This window comes from Oryza brachyantha, chromosome 9 (assembly GCF_000231095.2).
Source record: "Oryza brachyantha chromosome 9, ObraRS2, whole genome shotgun sequence".
Lineage (NCBI taxonomy): Eukaryota > Viridiplantae > Streptophyta > Magnoliopsida > Poales > Poaceae > Oryza > Oryza brachyantha.
In genome coordinates this window covers 5,417,426-5,436,932 of record NC_023171.2, presented here as the reverse complement: position 1 = coordinate 5,436,932, position 19,507 = coordinate 5,417,426, and the positions used below count along the sequence as shown (strand labels likewise).

Genomic DNA, 19,507 nt, shown 5'->3' with positions numbered 1-19,507 from the left:
TGTTTCGTAGATTTGAGACTAGACCCATATTTCATAGACACAGATGGATCCACGTATCATCCACTCCGAGTGTCAAATTTGTAAATACCATATGTTTGAAGTGTCATTTTTTCAAATCGCCCCCCCCCCCCAAACGAAAGGCGTCTTCTTAATACAATTACAAAGAAAGATGTCAGTCTTTAGTCTTTCCCATCGTCTCCCTCCGGATAGGTGGATTACTTTCTTTTTTTTTTGTTTCGTACAGTTTCCCTTCAAAATTTTACATTTTATAAAAGTTAGGGCGATAAGTATCCTGCTTTGAAAGTTTTGGGGTGTGATTTTACCAATACAGTTTGAGGTTGAAACATAATTACAGGACAAGTTTTTCACACAAAGTGGGCTGAAGCACAATTAGTCCGCTCCATTTGAAAATCAGAGAAAGCAAAACTTTTGGTACAGATGAGTCTGGACCAGACAAGTTCTTCTGGACACAACAGGGGGCCCTCAGGAGCACAGAATGGTTCTCATGTAGAACAGTTGCCTTCTCAAGGTATTTCAGTTCCCCTTATGTATGGAATTAGTGTTTTGTTTAGTCAGGTGTTTATGTCTCACATTTATCGGTTGCCTCCATGTGTTGATGTAAGTAAAGAATTGCTTCTTCTTTTCAATAGCTTGTGTTGGAAGTGAGTGAGTGTCCCTTTTCTAGTAACTTTCTTTTGTTTGACTTGTGTAGAACAAAAAGTACCTATGACTATTACGGCTGTAGGAAATGCAATTGATTACAAGATTGTGGCGAAACCAAAAGAGGAGCTGAAATCACCATCCTTGGTGAAGCGCCATCTCTTCCTGAAGAGACCTGATCCTACTATACTAGACGAATTATACAGATTGACTACAGATATGAACCATTCTGAGACGTAAGTCCATTTGTGTGCTTCAGGCATCAACCTATGATGTTTAATTACTACAGATATGCCTTATTATTAATTGCATTACAGGTCCATCTGGGCATCAAGCAAGGAGCCGTTCCCCATCCGTTTAAGCCATGCAACTATCAAGAAATCAGTTGAACAAGGAAAAATGATGGATGGGACTTGCCTCGACATAGCTATTAGAAATATGGCAAGAGAGGATGCCGAAAATTTTATGAACACAAAATGTCTAGGCTGGAGGCATTATGTTGATTCGAATTGGATGGTAAGTTCAGTGCGTGAGAGCGCCATAGGCTGTTGTTGAGAGCATATAATTTCGACAGTTTCACTTTTCTCCTAGTGTTCTAATAACAACAATTGTGTACATTGATTCATAGCAATCGACCAATGTTACCATGAGGATTGCGTATTGCCGTGAAGCTACTCTGTATGATCCTTCAGGATCACATCTGGTACAGTCCTATCTATCCAAATACCCTGCTAATCTCTTCTATTCCAATTGGTTCATTTGGCCAAATTTTAAGTTACAGAATTCACTCGACCGGGAAATGAAAATTAAACCCGGGCATTGCTTTACTGAAATGTGGATATGTAGGTACTGATTTCTGAAAAAAAAAACCTCTACTAATCTCTTTCTCATCCAATTGGTCCATTGGTCACATTTCAAGTTACACAATGCACTCAACCGGGAAATGAAAATATATTCGAACATTGGTTTACTGAAATGTGGATATGTAGGTACTGATTCCTGTACCAGAAGCTGGCGAATGGACACTGTATGCTTTCGACATGTGCGAGAAGAAGCTCAGCATTCTGGACTCTCGACGAGATACCAGCGAAGGCGGTGATGAGGATCCTGCGAGGCGCCATGAGGAAACCCGGAAAGCTGTGTGCGCTGCTCTTGACAAAACCATGGATGTTGACTTCAGTTTTCTCTCTTGGGACTACGAGTTTCCCAAAGTGCCTAGGCAACAGAACAGGTCTCACCTCAAAACCTCAAGTCCTCAACGCAGTTTGATAAATCTTATTGTTTTGGACTATAATATGGTATTCTAAATCTATCTTTAGTTATATTTTTTTATTAAAATACATATAAGAAATAAATAAATGTTTACTTTTATCGAAGTATATTTTATTACTCATCTATACATATTATCTATACGTATTGTCGGAGTAATTTTAAATTATATAGTTTAAAAGTTATTAATAGTCAAAGCTTTAAAAGTTTGACCGCAAGTTACCGAAAACGATAGGAATTAGGAATTATGAAACTTTAGGGAGTCTATGTTTTGCCATGTGACAAATGCTCAATTTATTTCTCCTGGTGATTTATTTCTAGCTGCGACTCTGGATTCTTTGTATTCAATTTTATGCGTTTGTGGGATTCTTTGGATTCTTTGTATTCAATTTTATTCTTTGTAATAATACCTACAGACAGTTTTTATTGAACTACATATTCACAATGCTGTTTTCACTAATTTTGTATACATCCTGCTGTTAGGAAACAATGGAGTTGCGAAAGAACTTTCTGGCATACATACTCTCCAACACGAATGAGCATCATCCAGACATACCTGCTAATGTTTCTGAGTTGATAAAAAGGCTCCCTGGTTACACACATCACAAGTGTTTTTTTTCATGTGTTGTCATAGTGCAAATGATAGTTTAGATACTAGCACAAATAAAATCGCAGAATAATCGACAAGAATGAGAACATTTTCTATCTTCAAACGTTTATAATCCTACATTCTAAAAAGTGAGAAATTTATTTCCATATATATATAAATATAAATAAATAAATATATATATATATATATAGCAAGACTATCTAGAATTGTGCAGTAACACGAGAACAAAAATGCAGTAACACGACGACAAATTTGTAGTAACAACGTCGAAACATACTCATGAGTGATCTACTTTTTTTAAACAATTCTTTTAGACAATATGGTACAAAAGTTCTTAGAAAATAATATATGAGGTAAGAGATAAAGTTGTTTAAAGTTCAAAATCTTAAGAAATATCTATAAGTGCAGTAATGATGCGCCTTCTATGAAGTAAGAACGCTATGTTGCTAAAAAATATATGTGTTGTTACTGCACAATTGCAGTAACATCGTGATAGATGTGCAGTAACATCGCGATATACGTGCAGTAACATGTGTGTTGCACAGTTGCAGTAACTTCGTAATAGAAATACAATAACATCACGATATAAGTACAGTAACATCATGACTGTATACTGTTTGCTACAGTACAACTAATGCATGTGAGAGAGCTCAAAATATTGTATTCTCAATCTTTAGAGAGCAATATCTCATGTGTTTTATATTATTTTTCAAAACCGTTTTCACCACATTGGTTAAAAAATGTGATTTTAAAAACTATCCGTCATGACTATATTTTGACGCTGTTACTGCATTTTATAAGGCATGTTACTGTATTTTTAACCTTCATGTTACTGCAGTTTTTAGATAGACGAGAGTTGGCAAAGGTAAGGTGTGGAGGAAGGTCAAATGATGGGTTTGACCGGTGGGAGAGAGCTTAGACTAGGCTAGAAGTGGGATTTTAGGCCTTTGGAAGGGGGTGGGAGAGGGTTTGGGCCTTATGAAGGAGGGAGCATAGAATAGCTTATTCTAGGGGGTGCGCATATTAGTTTTGCTATATATATATATATATATATATATATATATATATATATATATATATATATATATATATATATATATATATATTCAAAGGTTAAACTTTATATATTTTGATCAACAATTAGTCAAATTGCAAATACATTTGGTATAAAAGTTAAAAATATTTATTCCTAAATTCACATTTTAAAGTTTTTTTAGAAAAAGTTGGTTGCATAAATGTCAAAACGACGGTCCAGCTTGTCTTTTTGAGTAGCGATAGAGTTTTGTTCTTTCCAAGAGTTATAACTTATATGATCGACTTGATTGATATCCTTGGTATCGCTTTGTTTAGGGGACACGACGATGGATCTTGAGCTATTGAAGGCTGCAAACGCAGGCAACATAGATGCATTTTGCAAACTCATAGATCCAGAACGAAGCGCACAAGCGAGCATAGATCATGCGTCAATCAATATCAACCATCAGCCGGCGTTCTGTTCGTGCCTCTGCTACTGTTTTCATTTCAAGTGTACATCCTCACGCCGTTCTGACGAACAAGCTAATCAAATAATGCAGAGCTTAGCGAAATCAACATCTAGTACTGACATAGGTCAGCCAACCGACGATAACACCATAAATTTAGTAGCCAACACTTGTCCTCTCATATGGCAAGTGACGGCTGATGGCAGCGGTGTGCTCCACATCGCCGCAAGCTTTGGTGATGTGAAACCTGTGGAAGCCATCCTGACACCGCAACAGAACAGAGGCATCGCAGCGGCGCTTCTTCGAGCCAAGAACAACAGAGGAGATAGGCCGCTGCACCAAGCAGCTAGCACGGGGAGTAGAGAGACCACCGAGCGAATCGTGGAGAAAGCTAAGGAAATCATGGGGGAATCCGATGCAAACTTCGTGTGGTTTCTGCGTGCGAGAAACCTCGACGGCCAGACGTGCTTGCATGAGGCTGTGAGGCTCGGCCACAAGGATGTTGTGGAGTATTTGGCTCAGGAAGATGCGCGTTTAGGAGTAGAGAGACCATCAAGAGAAGTCGCTCAGCCACTGGTGCAGAGTGTGGACAACGAGGGCATATCTCCGCTCTACTTAGCCACCACTCTACTAAAAGAGGAGATTATCAATGCACTTCTTCTAGAAAGTGTGGCTTCAATGATTTCACCATCCTATTCTGGGCCAGCAGGAAAAACAGCCTTACATGCTGCTGTTCCCTTGAGCAAAGGTATGACTGAAATCTCAAGTTTGTTATGCGGTTTTGCAAGAACTATTGCTTGACATTAGCCATTTAGTAGGTTAATATACGTAGGGTTATTTTCCCAATTGGTTCTCTTAAAGGCCCATCTATAAAAGGCAGATTTTATAGTAATTTGATGCTGTAAATATTGATGTATTTTCTAATAAGTTAGTTAGGATTACAGAAGTTCGACGTATGACACAAGCTAACACGACTTACAGCACGAATTCGCGGATAGACTCAATGAAAATGCCTTTTGTAACTCTAGATCCTGGTCTGGCCTGTGGAGGAAGAGGATGATAGCGTGTAGTAGTGGTTCTACTTCCTTTGATGATGGCGACTTACATGCCTTTTTTTTTTGCTTGCTCCTTTTCAACTTGCATTTCTCATCTGCAGAACTGAGTAGCATACTGGTGAATTGGAAACCTAGTCTGATAAGGATACCAGATGAATCTGGGAGCACCCCACTTCACTATTTGGCCGACGGGAAGTACACAGATAAGCCCAGCTGCATTTCCATTACTGAACTTCTCCTTAGCAAGGACCCATCGTCAGGCTACTGTGAAGATTCAAAGGGATCGTTGCCCATTCACGTTGCTGCTGCATATAATACGGTTGGCGTCATCGATCAGTTCGTGAAAATGTGTCCTGGCTGTGAGTTATCATGCAATGCCTCTGGCCAGACAATCCTCCATGTTGCTGTTCAAAGGGGAAGTTATGATATAGTGGGACTCGTTTGTTCAGAAGTCAGGTTTAAAATGATCCTGAATACGAAGGATAACGATGGAAATACTGCACTTCATTTGGCTGTACAGAAGGGATGTCACAAGACGTTTGGTTTCTTGATAGGAAACAGGGATGTCTCTACAAGCATCAGAAACAAAAATGGGTATACGCCTCTTGATCATGCTGTGCTGAACAAAACAAGCAGATGGACGTATGCCACTTATTGGCCAGTAAGTTCCTATTAATCCGCTCCCCATCTCTAGTTTTAATTGCATCTTGACACATTCCATTTCTGAAAATCTTAAACTCATTTTCTTTTTAGTTTGGAGATTAGATCAACATAAATTTTGTGAAAGGAAATTGATGATATACTATCTGATGGTCAAAGCTTTATACGTTTAACTTAATTTTGTCATGAACACCAAATCTATGACAAGAGGCAGTGGCGGAACTCAGCTTGGGGGCAGTTAGGGCTTAAGCCCCACACCTAGATTCAAATCTCACTGAAATTATGTTAAATTATCATACAAATTCTAAAAATGATTAAGGACATATTAGCTCAGCACTAGGTTTAAGTGTTTTGTGATTCCAGCCCTAGCATGAGGGAATCTTGGTTAAAAGAGATTTGCTACGGTCCAATAAAAAATACCTTGAGGTACCGGTACCTCGAGGTACCAAATTATTTCTCACCGTTGGATCTAGCTGAGTAGGATACGTATGGTTAGATCCAACGATCAGAAATAATTTGGTACCACGAGATACTTTTTGTTGGACTGAAGCAAATCTCTAGTTAAAAACTAATTACATTATATGGTATATATAAATTACTATATATTTAAAGATGTACACGGCTCACCCCACTACGCACGTACATCATGCACACTCTGAGTAGGAAATATAGCTGGAAGCAGAGTAATGGAACAATATAGATTATTATTTGACTATAATATATATGCTTATAAGCCAAAATTTAAATTTTTTATCTTAAATTTAGAGTTGTTTTTTATTTTATAGCTTTATTTTTTATTTACAAATTTTGCTTTAGATTTTTCATAAAAACCTAAACAATGACCCGAGGAGAATATGGATTTTTCATGTGAAATGGAGTTACTTTCTTCCGATGACCATCTCGGCATGCAGGGCCACCAGCGGTGGATTTGCAACAGTTTGCTCGCCGTTCTTCTCGGCGTTCGACGCCGCGCTGTGGGGCCTCATGGCGTGGAAGATCGTGCGGCACGTGCGGCCGCTGTGGGCGCGGTGCGGCTGCCGCGGGCTCGCCGGCGCCGTCCTCAACCGGCGCCGCGCGCCGTGCCACTCGACCGTGCCGTTGCTGCACGTGTGCGCCCTGGTCGAGATGTTGGTGCTGACATGCGTTATTCTGGGCTGGGGCGTGCCAATCGTAACCAAAAATTTTCAACGATATCTGATGGATAATTCCTCCGTTTTATAACGTAAGATGTTTTATTTTTTTACTTATAATGTGTAGTCATTTGTTTTATTAAAAAATTATAAAAATATTATTTACTTTGCTTGTGACTTATTTTATTATAAAAATAACTTTACTTATTATTTTTCTATATTTGTACTAATTTTTTGAATAAGACGAATGATCTTACAACTAAAAAATCAAATATTTTATATTATAAAACGCAGGTAGGTAGTAATTAGGATGTGACGGTGACACTGACACACAGCTAGCTTGGATGTGGTACATGCAAGTGCATGTCATATGTGTACAAGTATGATTAAACAAGTGTGGGCTTGAAATCGACCAATGTTACCACGAGGACTGCGTATTCCCGTGAAGCTACTCTGTATAATCCTTCAGGATCACATCTGGTACAGTCCTATCTATCCAAAGTGGGTAGAGCTAGCTGAAAAAAAAAACACTGCTAATCTCTTCTGATCCAATTGGTTCATTGGCCAAATTTTAAGTTACAGAATGCACTCGACCGGTAAATGAAAATTAAATCCGAACATTCTTTAAATGAAATGTGGATATATGTAGGTACTAATTCCTGTATCAGATGCTGGCGAATGGACACTGTATGCTTTCAACATGTGCGATAAGAAGCTCAGCATTCTGGACTCTCGACGAGATGCCAGCGAAGGCGGTGATCAGGATCCTGCGAGGTGCCATGAGGAAACCCGGAAAGCTATGTGCGCTGCTCTTGACAAAACCATGGATGTTGATTTTAGTTTTCTCTCCTGGGACTACAACTTTCCCAAAGTGCCCAGGCAACAGAATACGAGCCTGTTTGGGGAGATGATTTAGATTCTAAAAAGCAGCTGCTTGGTAGTCAGCTTTTGAGAATCTCGAAAAGCTGCTAAACCCAATTTCTTTAGCTTCAGGATTCTTAGTTCATTTTTCATAATCTGTAACTACATATTCTCAGAAGTTGTGGGCCATTTGGGTCAGCTTATGGCAAAAGCAGCTTTTGCAAAAAGCTACAGCTGGGAGAAGCTTCCCCAAACAGGCCCTAGGTGTCACCTCAAAACCACATTTTGAAACATGCTTCGAGTTGAGTCCTACATATAGAAATTATCAAGCAAATTATACATATCCAAATTAAAAGGTATTATCCAAAGATAATAGATATAGGTGGGCCCTACATATAGAAATGGAGCAAAAATTTTACAAAGTTGCTCTTGTACGTAATAAATCATCACGTCAAATTTAAGTCAAATTTAATAAAATTTTATAGTGTGAATACAAGTATAAAAAATTTAGATCGAGTTTATACAAACAAAATGGGTAAAATAAGTAATACCCTAGCCATACTCAAAATTCAAAAGAATAATTATTCTTTACCCATACCAGTGGCAACCCGATCATCCCGAACGTTGTCGTTGAGTTGTATGGCCACCCTTCTATGAGGTTTTGTCCTACCTTGCAATGATCTAGACAAGAGTTTATTTCAGTTTGCAAATTGCAAAGTAGGTTAATTTGTTTTACGTATTCATTCTAAGCTAAAATCATATACTTTTGTTAGTTGTGTGATATGAAATTCCTACGTTCATCGAGAACCTTAGTCTGCATTGATCCATGCGTTTGGACCAGGTATTTCGGTTTGCAAAGTGGTTTGGACCAACGGAAAAACCTTGCCTCTTTCTGCAGTCAAAAAAAGAAAGAACTCTGAATACCTCGCTTGACGTTTCATGCTTAACAAAGACCGAGATTAAAGTGTGCAGGATGCGCACCAGTCCCAAACACTGCATCAGTTCCAATTTTAAGATTCCCTCACACTAGCTAGTTGCCATATTTAACTCGAGTATTCAGATGCGTATTTACACATACAGCCTCATCGTTTTGTTTTCATAAGCAAAGCGAAATAAATTATTAACAACTTAAAAAATAATTTATAGTTAAAAAACTTTTATATACATGTCCTTAGCGATTTGAAAGGAAAGACAGTCTATGATAAAAAAACATCAAAATCGACTCTAAATTTAAGTTTAAAACTTAAATTTAATTTATAACGTAAGCATCTGCAAAAAGACGTGGGACATCGGATCATAGACAAGCGCCAACTATGGCATGCCTGTTGCCCTTCCTGACGGTACAGTCCAAAATTTAAAACATGCTTCGAGTTGAGTAAACAAAAATAAACTATAGCATAACTAGATATGGGTCAGTTGAGAATGCAGGAGAAATCATAGGTATCAGAAAAAAGAATAAGTCAGTTCCATTTTTTGTTGTAAAAATATCAATAAAATTAGCAAGATCTTAAATACTCATTTTGAAAAGGAATAAGTCAATATTACAGCCCCCCAACCTACCAAAAATTTTTTTTGAGTTTGCCTAAAAAAACTCATTTTTGGATACCAAAATAACAAAAATGATTGTTACAGCTGGGTTGTATTGTCCTTAGGGGGATATTTTAGCCTTTTTGTTTGTTGATAGTGTAATATGAAGTTATCCCAATTTAAGCTAATTTTTATATAAATATAAAATAATGCTTAATATCTAAAATTCATAATAATTTTTAATGTAACTGTGGCGTAGTTGGATTTTTATAAAACTACAATTTAATACTGCTAAATATTTAAAGTTATGATTAAAACAAGAATGTAAATGTAATGAGGATAGCACAACCTAGCCATGCATCTATCCTTGATGTTCTCGGTTTTCACTTTTAATACAAACCCTACCTTTTAATAATTTACATGAGGTGGAATATTCCTCTTTTTACAGTTCTAATTTATAATAGTTTTCTGAGTTAACGCGTACCACATTGCAGTAATTTACAAGTTGGCCCCTTCCTTAGTATAGCCTGGACATGGTTGACCATACCTTTTCCCAAGAGATGGCACCTGCAAACACATCAGGAAACGAACGAAACAAAGAGATTAGTGAAATAAAGAATACCCCAAGTCTGCATTGATCCATGCACTGTATATTATTATAAGCCAGCTATAAGCATATTTTAAGCTGATAAGAGAGTAGAGAAAAGAACAGTGAGCTACATATTTATAGCCAGCTACAACGTGAACTCCAAGACATATGTGTATGATAAGTGAGACCGGATATAATTATGTAGTATATAGCTATTATATGAACTACCTATTAAGTTGGCAATTTGTAGCCAGCAATTGGCTATTGTATTGAACTCGCTCTTAAAGCTATATAGATCAGGCTGTATAGAAGGCGCTATCTAATTTTAAGCCCGGCACACTGGCTTCTTTTTGCTTCAACACCATCTATCATCCTCCCGTGCTCTCAAGCTTCCTTCCTACAGATTCTGCGTCCAATGCCAGGGTTTTATGGATAGTTACTCACCTCTAGCCTTTCTTAGAAAGAAGAAGAACTCACAAGTAAGTAAGTAGACCACACCACTTACACCATTATGCTCTGTTTGGTTTATTTTGGAGGGCATTTCATTTGTTCCTTGTATTTTGATATAGGTTACACCTTTTCCTTTCATTGTGCGCCAATTTTATGCATTGTCACGGTGTTTCTATAATAGCCCGAAAGATATTTTTTAAAACAATTAAAAAAACTGCTACTCTTCAGTCTTTCCCACAGTATCCCTCCGGATAGGTGGACTACTTTCCCTTTTCAAAAATAAATGAGTAGTACTTCTTGTTTCGTACAATTTCCCTTCAAAATTTTACATTTCATAAAAGTTAGGGAGATAACATATCCTGTTTTTATAGTTTTGCGGTGTGATTTTACCAATTTACAGTTTGAGGTTCAAACATAATTACAGGACAAGTTTTTCACAGAAAGTGGGATAAAGCAGAATTAGTCCTTTCCTTTCCGTTTGAAAATCAGAGAAAGCAAAACTTTTGGTTCAAATGAGTCTGGACCAGACAATTCCTTCTGGACACAACAGGGGGGCCTCAGGAGCACAGAATGGTTCTCATGTAGAACAATTGCCTTCTCAAGGTATTTCAGTTCCCCTTATGTATGGAATTAGTGTTTTGTTTAGTCAGGTGTTTATGTGTTTGTCTCACATTTAACGGTTTTGAGTTCATGTATTGATGTAACGAATTGCTTGCTTCTTTTCAGTGCCCCTTTTGTAGTAACTCTCTTTGTGCTGACTTGTGTAGAACCAGAAGTTCTTTTCACTATTAGCACTGTTGGAAATGCAACTGATTACATGGCTAAGTTTGTGGTGAAACCCAAAAAGGAGCTGAAATCACCATTCTTGGTAAAGCGCCATCTCTTCCTGAAGAGACGACCTGATCCTACTATACTAGACGAATTGTACAGATTGACAACAGATATGAACCATCCTGAGACGTAAGTCCATTAATTTGTGTCCTTCAGGCATCAACGTACCTATGATGTTTAATTACTGCAGATTTGCTTACTGTTAATTGCATTACAGGTCCATTTGGGCATCAAGCAATGGCCCGTTCCCCATCCGTTTAAGCCATGCAGCTATCAAGAAATCAGTAGAACAAGGAAAAGTGATGGATAGGACTTGCCTCAACATGGCTGTCAGAAATATGGCAAGAGAGGATGCTGAAAATTTTATGAACACAAAATGTCTAGGTTGGAGGCATTATGTTGATTCAAACTGGATGGTAAGTTTAGTGCGCCATAGGCTGTTGTTGTTGAGGGGCCTTTAACTTTTTGCCACTCTTATAAATATTCATAACAGATTAGCCACTGGACCCACATGTCATAGACTCAAAAGGGTCCACGTGTCATGGGTAGAGAGTAGCAAATCTGTTTTCAACCCTGGTAAGAGTGGCAAGAAGTTAAATTTCTCTGTTGTTGAGAGCATATAATTTTCTCAGTTTCACTTTTCTCTTCTCCTAGTGTTCTGATGACAACAATTTTGTTCATTGATTCACAGCAATCGACCAAGGTTACCAACAATCTAAGGACTGCGTATTCCCGTGAAGCTACTCTGTATGATCCTTCAGGATCACATCTGGTAAAATCCTAATCCACCCAAAATGGGTAGTGCTGAGAAAAAGAAAAACCTCTGCTAATCTCTTCTCATCCAATTATTTCATTGGTAAAATTTTAGAGCTTTTTTCCTATCCTCGAGAAGATATTAAGAGGTATCACTGTTTTCTATGTAAAATTTGGCATCTAATACTAGAAGATATCAAATTTTACATAGAAAAAAGTGGCTACTCATGGTACCTCCTCAAGGATGGTAAAATTGCTCCAAATTTTAAGTTACAGAATGCACTCGATAGGGAAATGAAAATTAAATCCGAACATTGTTTTGCTGAAATGTGGATATATGCAGGTACTAATTCCTGTAATAGATGCTGGCCAATGGACACTGTATGCTTTCAACATGTGCGAGAAGAAGCTCAGCATTCTGGACTCTCGACGAGATGCCAGCGAAGGCGGCGATGAGGATCCTGCGAGGCGCCACGAGGAGACCCGGAGAGCTGTGTGCGCTGCTCTTGACAAAACCATGGATCTTGACTTCAGTTTGCTCTCCTGGGACTGCGAGCTTCCCAAAGTGCCTAGGCAACAGAACAGGTGTTTACTAGGATCTTCCTGCCGTCAAAACTCTGTTCGGTTTAATAATTCTTATCGTTTTAAATAACAATATCATCTTCTGTGTCTATCTTTAAACAAAAGTTTCTATTTTATATATATATATATATTACTTTTATTAAATTATACATTATAACTCATCTACATATGTTGTTTCTAGTAATTCTGATTTCAGTTCTCTCCTGAGACTACGAGTTTCCCAAAGTGCCTAGGCAACAGAATAGGCATTTACTAGGATCTTCCTGTCGTCGAAACTCCCTCCAATTTAATAATTCTTATCGTTTTGAATAACGATCATATCTTCTAAGTGTATCTTTGAACATCAATTTCTATTATATATATATATATATATATGTATGTATATATATATATTATATACTATTAAAGTATGCATTATAACTCATACATATTTTAAAAGTTATTAATAGTTAATTTTTTTAAAGTTTGATCATATATTGTATAAAATGATAAAGTATATGTCTTACCACGTGACAAGCGATCAACTCATTTCTCCCAATGATTTATTTCTAGTTGTGACTCTGGATTCTTTGTATTCAATTTTATGCGTTTGTGGGATGGTCATCGGCTGATTCGCTGGTTTTCAACTGTAAGTCACAATACCCAGACTTAGTTTTCATTGAACTATACATAATCACAATGTTGTTGTCATTAATTTTGTATGCATCCTGTTGTTAGGAAACAATGGAGTTGCGAAAGAACTTTCTGGCATACATACTCTCCAGCTCGAATGAGCATCATCCTGAAATGCCTGCTAATGTTTCTGAGTTGATAAAAAGGCTCCCTGGTTAGACACATCATAAGTGTTTTTTTTCCTGTGTTGTCATAGCGCAAATGATATTTTAGATACTACTACCTCCGTTTCATATTGTAAGTCTTTCTGTCTTTGCCTAAATTCATTGAATGATGAATGTATATATTTTATATATGTGTCTAGATACAAATCTAGACAATGCGAGAAAGACTTACATTATGATACGGAGGGAGTAGCACAAATGAAATCGCAGAAGAATCGAAAAGAATTAGAACATTTTATATTTTTAAAGGTTTACAATCCTAGATTCCTAAAAAGTGAGAAATTTATTCCCATATATTTGCCTAAAGTAAACTAGTTAATATTAGGCTTGAGAAATTTTTACATGTATTTCTGAAAAAGCAAATAAAACATTTGTACTAGTACATAATATTCAATTTGTGAAACCATATTCTAATTTAATCTATTTTATTTTATTATAATATAATTTCCCCTATCCTTGAATCAATCTCTTTATTCAAGACCACCGCTACCTAGCAGCTCGGCTGTGACCTCAAAATCGGGTTTCTTGCCTCAGCCAAGATCTGCCCCGAGCCTGTCTCACTCCTGCATGAATGGTGCCTCCTTCGTTGGCTTGCCTTCTCCATACGAATGGGCACGGTTAGAGTATCTTTTTACTAGTTTACTAGTAGTAGTGGTGGTAGTATTGTAGTAAAATTTGGATATAATTATGTATTTTTATAAGTATACTAAATATTTAAGGTATATATATTTATCAATTTATCTATTTTCACATGTGTTATATGACACATAAATTTATCGCAGAGTTATATATTTTAGTTCTAACTTTATCCTTATAGAATTTATACTACACATGTTACTGGCGTATAATAAAATTAGATCCATTGGATCCAAAGCAATGAATGGCTCACAATCATTTATTTGAGGCTAACTTAAATATATTTAATATACTTAGTATATAAAAGTATCTAAATTTTAATGTAATATTATCGCTACTAGTAAAATATATTGTAACCATGCTCCTAAATGAGCGCAGTCTCCACTGAACCCTTGCCAAGTTCTCTTCCACAAGCTCGTTGGAGGAAGGTAGTTGAGAGAGAGAAAGAGAGCGCAACAGACTTCCAATATCCAGTCCCCTATAATCAAATTTTTTTGGATCCTCAATACCGTTATTGGGAACAATAAAATACTCCATCACCAACAGATTGACTAAACCTAAAATTCCCTGTAACTAATTGTGGGCCATAGTATAAACTACCAACAGAAATTCTCCAATAACATCTGGTGCATGCAATTTTTAGAGAAATAAGATAGTTAGTGGGCTAATGCTGTTCATTCTTAACGAAGGTTCATTTGGAGGCATTTTGAACTGTTCAAAATATGCTTTTTGAGATGACAAGATAGTCAGTACTACTAGAAAACTCCCTCTGGTCACAAATATAGGTCGTTTGGTTTTTTCTAGGGTTAAAGTCTAGATATTTTTGTCATCAGTAAATTTTAAATAGTTAGTTTGAAAACTTAAAAAAGTTATCGTAGTCTTATCTTCAAAAGTACTTTCATTATCTCATAAAATTATTTTTTAAATTTCAAAAACGTATTAGAATATAACTTTATGGTCAAAACTGAACCCTGAAGATCGATACAAAATATATTTGTGACCGGAGAGAGTAACTCAGGCATGAACAAAATGCAGCAATTTAGAAGGATCATAACCGAGTGTTGGCATGCATCCCTTGATACACAGACCAAATGCATCTATCTTGATGCTATTCTCCCTCTGTATATATGTTCAAAAGTTAAACTTTATATATTTCGATCAACAATTAGCCAATTTGCAAAGGAATAAAAGTTAAAATTCTTTATTCCTAAATTTATCTTTTAAAGTGCTTTCAAGAAAAGTTGGTTGGATAAATATTAAACATGCATTTTATAAATGAACAATTTTACGGTCCTTAATTAGGTACCAAAATTTTAGTGTGAAATTTTGGTATCTCTTCGTATTTAGATATTAGGAGGTACTAAATTTTACACTTAAAATTTTGATACCTCTTAGTAACGAATGAAGGAATGTAAAATTGCTCTTAACAAATATAAGGAATTCACTCATGACTATATGTCGCTAATACGATCTTATTTCAGTAAAAACGACGGGTCCAGCTTGTAACTTATATGACCGACTTTATTCATATCCTTGGTATTGCTTTGTTTAGGGGACACGAGGATGGATCTTGAGCTATTGAAGGCTGCAAGGGCACGCAACATAGTTGCATTCTGCAAACTCATAGATCCACAACGAAGCGCAGAACCGAGCATAAATCATGCGTCAATCAGTATCAACCATCAGCCGGCGTTCTGTTCGTGCCTCTGCTACTGTTTCCATTTCGAGTGCACATCGTCACGCCGTTCTGACGATCAAATAATGCAGAGCGCAGCGAAATCAACATCTAGTACTGACAGAGGCCAGCCAACCGATGATAGCACCACGAATTCAGCAGCCAACACTTGTCCACTGATACGGCAAGTGACGGCTGATGGCAGCGGTGTGCTCCACATCGCCGCAAGCTTCGGTGATGTCAAACCTGTGGAAGCCGTCATGGAACGGCAGCGGAACGAAGGCGGCGTCGCAGCGGTGGCGGCGCTTCTTCGAGCCGAGAACAATAGAGGGGACAGGCCGCTGCACCACGCGGCTGCCACGGGGAGCAGGGAGACCACCGAGCGCATCGTGGAGAGAGCGAAGCAGATCATGGGGGAAGAGTCTGAGGCCGCGTTCGTGTGGTTTCTGCGCGCGAGAAACCTCGACGGTCAGACTTGCCTGCATGAGGCTGTACGGCTCGGCCACAGGGATGTTGTGGAGTATTTGGTTCGGGAAGATGCACGTTGTTGTTGTAGGGTTCCGAACCGATCGAGGGAAGTCGCGCAGCCGCTGGTGCAGGCCGTGGACAACGAGCGCATTTCTCCGCTCTACCTAGCCACCACCCTGCTAAGAGAGGAGATTGTGGAGGCGCTGCTTGCAGAAAGTGTGGCTTCGGTAATCTCGCCATCCTATTCTGGGCCGGCAGGAAAAACAGCCTTACATGCTGCTGTTCTCTTGAGCAAAGGTATGACCCAAATCTCAAGTTTGTTATGCGGTTTTGCAAGAACTATTGCTTTACATTAGTTATTTAGGCCGCGTTCGGCACACTGCTTAGTTAACTAATTAACTAAGTTATCCTCGTTTTTCGCACGCACGCTTTTCAAACTATTAAACGGTGTATTTTTCTACAAAAATTTTCTATAGGAAAGTTGTTTAAAAAAATCATATTAATCTATTTTATTTTTTTTAATAATTAATAATTAATTAGTCATGTACCAATCTATTACTATATTTTTCGTGCCAGCGCATAAGTTAACTTATGCCCTACTACCGAACGCGGCCTTAGTAGGTTAATATATGTAGGGTAATTTTCCCAATTGGTTCCCTTAAACACCCATCTATAAAAAGCTGATTTTACGGTAGTTTGATGGTGTAAATATTAATGTATTTTCTTATGAGTCAGTTACGAATAAAGAAGTTTGATGTATGACAGATGCTAAAACGACTTACACCATGAATTCGCCGATAGACTCAATGAAAACATGCCTTTTGTAACTATAAATCGTAGCTTTGTCTGTGTTTTTCTGTTTTTTTTTCAACTGCAGAACTGAGTAGCATACTGGTGAATTGGAAGCCTAGTCTCATCCGGACACCAGATGAATCTGGGAGCACCCCACTTCACTATTTGGCAGACGGGAAGTACACAGATGAGGCCAGCTGCATTTCCATTACTGAACTTCTCCTTAACAAGGACCCATCGTCAGGCTACTGCGAAGATTCAGAGGACTCGTTGCCCATTCACGTTGCTGCTGCATATAATACGCTTTGCATCATCGATCAGTTCGTGAAAATGTGCCCTGGCTGTGAGTCATCACGCAATGCCTCTGGCCAGACAATCCTCCATGTTGCTGTTCAAAGGGGAAGCTATGATATCGTGCGACTTGTTTGTTCAGATGTCAGGTTTAAGATGATACTGAACACGAAGGATAACGATGGAAATACTGCACTTCATTTGGCTGTCCAGAAGGGATGTCGCAAGACGTTTGGCTTCTTGATAGGAAACAGGGGTGTCTGTGTAAGCACCAGAAACAAAAATGGGTATACGCCTCTTGATCTTGCTGTGCTGAACAAAACAAGCAGATGGACGTATGTCACTTATTGGCCAGTAAGTTCATATTAATCCGCCCTCCCCCTTCTCTAGTTTTAATTCCATCTTGACTTATATTCCATTTCTAATTTTACCTTTTAGTTTAGACATTAGATCAACATAAATTTTGTGAAAGAAAATTGATGATATAGTATTTGACGGTAAAAGTTTTAAACGTTTGACTGAATCATGTCATGAACATCAAATATCTGTGACCAGAGGGAATCATAGTTAATAACTAATTATACAATATGGTATATATAAATTACTATTATTTTTTAAGATGCACCCGTATTATACTACACCACTACGCATGTACATCATGCACATTATGAGTAGGAAATATAGATAGAAACATAGTAACAGAACAATATAGATTATTTGACTAATATATACATGCATCCTTATCTTTTCATTTTTTATGTTTGTACGCCAAAATTTTAATTGTTAACTTCAAATTTAGAGTTGATTTTGAGATTTTTTTATCATAATTTGTTTTTCGGTATTACTTTTAGATCGCTATGTATAAAAATTATATACAGAAGTTATTTTTTATTTATAAATATGTCTTGGGATTGTTCTATGATATGGAATTTTCATGTCAAATGGAGTTAATTATCGATGACCATCGGCATGCAGGGCCACCAGCGGTGGATTTGCAACAGTTTGCTCGCCGCCGGAGCTGACTACGGCACCTTCCGCGCCGACCACCTCCCCGCCGGCAACATCCCTGCAGCAGCTGCTACCGATCAGGCAGCAGACAGCCAGGCGTTCTCCGAGACCCTGAGCAAATCCGCGGCGGTAATGGCGACATGCGCGGCGCTGCTCTTCAACGCGGCGCTCAACATGTTCCTCAACGCAGATTCGGTCTACCGCACCAGCAAGAACACCACGGCAGCAGCAGCAACCCCTCAGGGGATCGACCAGGCGAGGCTATATCTGAAGGTGAAGAAGCTGAGCGCGGACTCGCTGAGCGTCTCCGCGTGCGCCATCCTCCTGTTCGCCATCGCCGGGTTCCCCATCCTTCCCGGCGCCATCGGCCGCACCGTCGCGCTCATCCTGGGCCTCGGCGTGCTCGTCGTGTCGTCCATGATCAGCCTCCAGGCGTTGGCCGAGCGGCTCGACCTGTCGAGGGTCTACGGCACCGGGATGGGCGCCTTCTGCCTGCTCCTCTCGCTCTTCTACGCCGTGCTGTGCGGCGACCTGGCGTGGAGGACAGCGCGGCACGCGCGACCGCTCTGGGCGCGGTGCGGCCGCCGCGGGCTCGTCGGCGCCGTCGTCAACCTGCGCCGCGCGCGGAGCCACTCCGCCGTCCCGTTGCTGCATGTCTGCGCCCTGGTCGAGGTGTTGGTGCTGACATGCGCTATTCTCGCCTGGGGCGTGCTGATCGTAACCAAAAGTTTCCCAGTATCGCTGTGGCAGCTTATTAGCAAGTGACGGTGACACGATTTTTTTATTTTTTAAACATTTTTACTAAATAATTTTACTACTAAATCTCAGGAGAAAATATTTTCACCGGACAAACCTTTTGGTCATACCAGTATTGGTGGCATGGCAAGACAGTGGCAGCGTGGTTAGCATGGCAGCGCCACTGTCAGTGGTGTGGCACGACAATACGACAATGCTGTCACGCCACCAACAATGTCTGCCGCGTCAAAAACTCTGTGTGACAGCGTTGTTTTGTCACGTGGTGAAAAAGTTTATCCGGTGAAAATATTTTCTCCAAAGGTTTAGTATTAAAATTATTTAGTAAAAATGTTTAAAAAATAAGAAAAATTCCGGTGACACACAGCTAGCTTGGATGTGTTACATGCAAGTGCATGTCATATGTGATACTATGTGTATAAGTATGATGAAATGAATGTGGGCTGTTCAAATTCCAGCTGCGTCAGTATAATAAATTTATTGTTATTTTTATGAGTTGATAGGACTTGTTAAGATCAGTCGATTGATAAGATCACGAAGACCACTCGATTGGTAGAAGTGTCGTGAGTTATGAGTCGATTGGACTTGAG

General features: G+C 38.7%; 2 protein-coding genes across 2 annotated transcripts; both read left to right on the top strand.

Annotated features, from left to right (window-relative positions):
- Positions 1-438: 438 nt before the first annotated feature.
- LOC102700458 lies at positions 439-5,840 on the top strand. The gene is made up of 11 exons (XM_040527552.1): positions 439-529; positions 713-896; positions 978-1,176; positions 1,289-1,363; positions 1,650-1,891; positions 2,251-2,329; positions 2,413-2,521; positions 3,890-4,147; positions 4,184-4,768; positions 5,177-5,736; positions 5,829-5,840. The coding sequence occupies exons 1-11, from the start codon at positions 439-441 to the stop codon at positions 5,838-5,840; spliced, it is 2,394 nt and encodes a 797-aa protein (XP_040383486.1).
- A 786-nt stretch (positions 5,841-6,626) lies between these two features.
- LOC107304883 lies at positions 6,627-18,929 on the top strand. Its single transcript, XM_040527551.1, has 11 exons — positions 6,627-6,862; positions 10,782-10,895; positions 11,019-11,252; positions 11,341-11,539; positions 11,815-11,895; positions 12,220-12,461; positions 13,011-13,086; positions 13,176-13,284; positions 15,483-16,370; positions 16,951-17,510; positions 18,132-18,929. The coding sequence occupies exons 1-11, from the start codon at positions 6,627-6,629 to the stop codon at positions 18,927-18,929; spliced, it is 3,537 nt and encodes a 1,178-aa protein (XP_040383485.1).
- Positions 18,930-19,507: the final 578 nt, after the last annotated feature.

Bases quoted from the DNA above. Each gene is read 5' to 3' on its own strand.
- LOC102700458 (XM_040527552.1), top strand. From the start codon at position 439: ATGAGTCTGGACCAGACAAGTTCTTCTGGACACAACAGGGGGCCCTCA. The intron at 2,330-2,412 runs GTAATAATACCT...TCCTGCTGTTAG, and splicing joins TGTATTCAATTTTATTCTTT to GAAACAATGGAGTTGCGAAA. The intron at 4,148-4,183 runs GTCAGCCAACCG...TAAATTTAGTAG, and splicing joins AACATCTAGTACTGACATAG to CCAACACTTGTCCTCTCATA.
- LOC107304883 (XM_040527551.1), top strand. From the start codon at position 6,627: ATGACCATCTCGGCATGCAGGGCCACCAGCGGTGGATTTGCAACAGTT. The intron at 6,863-10,781 runs GTTGGTGCTGAC...TTTGAAAATCAG, and splicing joins GTGTGCGCCCTGGTCGAGAT to AGAAAGCAAAACTTTTGGTT. The intron at 16,371-16,950 runs GTATGACCCAAA...TTTCAACTGCAG, and splicing joins TGCTGTTCTCTTGAGCAAAG to AACTGAGTAGCATACTGGTG.